Here is a 4,182-nt window from a genome sequence, read left to right as displayed (position 1 = left end):
AGCTGCTGCAGACGGGCTAATGTTAGCCCTGGCTGCTGCAGACGGGCTAACGTTAGCCCTGGCTACTGCAGACCGGCTAACGGTAGCCCTAGCTGCTGCAGACGGGCTAATGTTAGCCCTGGCTGCTGCAAACGGGCTAACGTTAGCCCTGGCTACTGCAGACCGGCTAACAGTAGCCCTAGCTGCTGCAGACGGGCTAATGTTATCCCTGGCTGCTGCAGATGTGCTAACGGTAGCCCTGGCTGCTGTAGACCAGCTAACGTTAGCTCTGGCTGCTGCAGACGGGCTAACGTTAGCCCTGGCTGCTGTAGACGGGCTAATGTTAGCCCTGGCTGCTGCAGACGGGCTAACGTTAGCCCTGGCTGCTGTAGACGGGCTAACGTTAGCCTTGGCTGCTGTAGACGGGCTAACGTTAGCCCTGGTTGTTTTTTCATGGTATGAAAATTGGTTGGATGCATATAGGATATAATATCAGAAAACTATTGACCATAAGAGAGATGTTGTTACTCGATATTGTTGATTTAAATGTCTGTGAACTTCTAGTATAAATGGTTAAATCTGTAATCATTAAAGTTAATTTTTCTAAATCTTCAAACAGAGAATGTTTTAGATGCTTTGTTCTCCAAGGAAGAATGATAAATTCTGCCGACTAGAAACCCAATTAGCTTCGTTTCAAAAGTAATCCAAACTATGACTTTATTACACGTTAAATATTCAGTGCCACTTAACAAAAGGCTCTTAACAAAATGATCAATATTTTATAGATGTAATATTCATTGATCTGTAAAATCTATGACTTTTTGTTTTCCACTCAACATTTATTGCATGCTAAAATGTTTGCAAATTTTACCTACAAAGTAAAAGCGAGTGTTATACCGACACAGATACAAATATGTGATGAATGACTGCTTAGGTGCCACTGGTGGTAGCACTGTATCGATACTTTTAAAAATGAGTATTGTATCCGGATACAACATTTCAGTATCAATACTTTTTTGAGTATCGATACTTTTGACAACCCTAAATTGAAGACATATATTTAAATGGAAAGAGTTGGTTTTGATTAAGCCGCTCCCAGCTTTCTCTCTACCTCTGAGCTGCTCTGTGCTGGAGATTAGTTAGAGTTACAGTAGTTAGCTAAACCAGCTATTATATTGAAGAAGCAACAAGGACATGCTATGAAACGTAGATTAAAGTATTATATAACACAGCATGAGGTCATAATGTCGTCCAAATTCCCGTTCTGATATTTTGGCTTCTGTTTAAGTGTTTCCTTTAAATGAGCCATAATAATGTTCCTTTGAATGCCAATCAGCCTGTTTGATTTCCTGTTTCTGTTTGCCTTCCACAGCATGCGGTCGTGGTTTCTACAAGTCGTCCTCTCAGGACCTCCAGTGCTCTCGCTGTCCGGCGCACAGCTTCAACGACCGCGAGGGCTCATGGCGCTGCGACTGTGAGGACGGCTACTACCGAGCGCTCTCCGACCTGCCATCTGTAGCCTGCACAAGTGAGTCTGCCAGGCAGTCGCTGAGGCTAAAAAAAGAAAAACCCTGTGAAGCCACATGCGGGGGGGTGGGGGGTGGGGACACAGTCCAGAGCCCTGATCCAGACCCCGTTGAGTCATTTTGCTGCGGTCTCATGAAAGCTCCAGATGTGTTCTCTAGCAGCTCGTCTGCCTCCCAGCATGTCATCATAATTATGTTTGCAGGCTTGGGTGTCTGTTTTCTGTCTTAGCTTGTTGCTAATGATGAGAGGAGCAATTTGCCATTTCCCGTCTGAAAGATTGCAATTACAGTCGGCAGCGGCAGCCCACGCAGCAGCCGTGCTTTGTCCTGGCTGGGGTGGCGCTTTGGTGACAGCCATTGACGGCTTATTTACACAGGATGGGGGATTCAGGTTGAATTGGAGGAGCTCATTTACTTCCAGCTCCCACTCTCAACATATTTATTTCAAAGTGTTGTTTTTTTTTTTGTTGCTTTTCCGTCAGCTACTGTGCACGGGGGAGTGGCGCTCACCAGCAGGACCGTGTTAGCACCCCGCTTTATCTCTGTGGGTAAACAGGACCCCTTAATGAAATCTTTGGGCCTTTATCTGTGTGCCTTCTCGCTGCTGATAATGTATCACAGGGCCCGCGATTTGGCCTGCAGGCGCCTTGTGGCTGCACATACTTCTCTGGCATTCATTATGTTAATTTTGCCCCGTGCATCTGTTGATTCCAAACAGCTGAAACAGCTGTGCATGTGCAGCCGGTACACATGCCCGGTCCGCGCTGATGAGCAGGGCTGCTTTTCCCAGTTCACACAAACTAGGCCAAGTCAGAATTTCTAATGTGACGACGGGAGGCAGCAGGAAAGTTATCTGACGTAACGCTAAGCAGTGTGGAGCATTGCACCGCCTTGTCTGTGCGCTGAATCAGAGCATCAGGAGAGGATTTAATGGATTGGAGTTTGGAGTTGGATCTAATATGCAAGAACTAATTCCTCCATCTTTAGGAGCTTTTTCTCATTGAGCAACCTGTTTGTTTGTGTCTACCTGCCCTAAAACTCTGCTTCTGTCGACTTATTTCACTCAGGGGTGTTTATATGTTAAGGAACCTTAATGCTAATCACAGTTGGACTCTTTTATGTAAGTGGAAATATGCCAGCAGGAAGATATACATTTGCATGATGGTGAAATTCCTGCAGGAGGAAAACCTATAATTGGAATAAAATAAGGTGATTTATTTCTCCTCATTGCAAGAATCTCTACAAACAGTACCTCTAACATCTCCAACCTCTGTGTCAGCGCTTTGGCTGCTGGCTTCTTCTGGTGCACCCGAGGAATTTGGACTGGGAGCATTTGGGTGTGTCTCGGTCTCCTCCCCCAAGTGTAGCAGCTAGTCCAGAGAGTCAGGCATTCCCTTTCTCGTCCAAGTGTTCTGCTAGGCTAGGATGAATTACTGACTGACAATGACACAGCTTAGGAAAGGACTGTTGCACTGCACCATCATTCAGCCTCAAGCAGATCTGAACATGTGCTGTAATGAATACGAGTCCTTTAAAGTGCTGACATCTACATTACAGGCATGGTGTAAGCCGCTGGGTTTCTTGCACAAATCTAACATCACTTGGGCCATGATGGTTTAACTAAAAATCCAGTAGCACCAAACATCAGCTTTATTCGCTTTTCAATTTGCTGAAAAACAATAGGAAAACTAAACGTTGAAGCTTATTAGAGGTTTAAGTTGGAGATACAAGAAGCTGGCATGTTTGGACATGCAGCATCTGTTAGGTTTAATGATTGCACCGTTTCTCACTTCACAGCTACTCTCCAAGTCACATCATTAATAACTCCCCTGGCCCCTTCTACTTTAACCCCTAAAAGCCAACACTTGCTACACTGCTAGCGCACAACTATGCTCTCTACAATTCAATTTGGTTTATTTCTACAGTGCGATCTAATGGAACTAACTAGTACCAGTTTAGAGCGGTTTAGTTGTGTCTGGCACGGTCTGGTTCAGTTGTGCGTGCCGTTTTCACTCTACAAATATCTCACTGCAAAAAATCTCAATCTTGATAAGTAATTTTTTCTTAAAATAAGTACATTTGTTCTTGAATTGAGGAGGTAAAAGAGACATTTTGCCAATGGAACAAGACAATTTACACTTAAAATAAGAAAACACAACTGCATTGTCTTATTTCAAGTGCATTTTATCTAATTATCTTATTTTAAGAGTAAAATTACTCATTCGATTGGCAAACTATCTCATTTACCTACTCAAATTAAGGCTGAATACACTTAATTTAAGAATTTTTTTACTTATTTCTAGATCGTTTTTTGCAGTGGTGGAAATGTAGTGGAAATGAGGCTTAAGTCTATGTATTTTGAAAGGCCTTAAAGGTGCTTTTCCAAGAACACCAGTCTATAAAAATGCTTAAGATTTAAGGCAGGGAGTAAGTTTGTTATGGAGACCATAACTTTAGCATCAAAACATTTAGTTTCATTCTTTCAGGAGTTTTTATTTAATATTAACTGAACCTATTTTTTACAGAACATGTCCAGGGGTTGACGTTAAGGATTTTTACCACTTGCCCAAAGGGCAAGTGACTTTCACGTTTCATTTGCCCAGAAACAATTTTTACTTGCCCAATGTTTGATAAATATAGTTCCTAATATTCAGACATGGGAAGTAACGAAGTACAA

At 42.9% G+C, this 4,182-nt stretch overlaps 1 protein-coding gene across 4 annotated transcripts in view; it reads left to right on the top strand.

Moving 5' to 3' along the window:
* The window catches only part of epha7 (EPH receptor A7), a 162,918-nt gene that overhangs the window by 34,768 nt on the left and 123,968 nt on the right, over positions 1-4,182 (top strand). For all 4 annotated transcript variants that reach the window (XM_015372951.1, XM_015372950.1, XM_015372949.1 and 1 more), the window contains exon 4: positions 1,352-1,507. In XM_015372951.1, coding sequence (XP_015228437.1) covers positions 1,352-1,507 — 156 coding nt within the window. The remainder of the gene's footprint in view (positions 1-1,351; positions 1,508-4,182) is intronic.

Source organism: Cyprinodon variegatus, unplaced genomic scaffold, assembly GCF_000732505.1.
Source record: "Cyprinodon variegatus isolate N-32 unplaced genomic scaffold, C_variegatus-1.0 Scaffold78, whole genome shotgun sequence".
Lineage (NCBI taxonomy): Eukaryota > Metazoa > Chordata > Actinopteri > Cyprinodontiformes > Cyprinodontidae > Cyprinodon > Cyprinodon variegatus.
The sequence above is the reverse complement of the archived record's forward strand: the minus strand, read 5'-3'. Positions and strand labels throughout refer to the sequence as shown.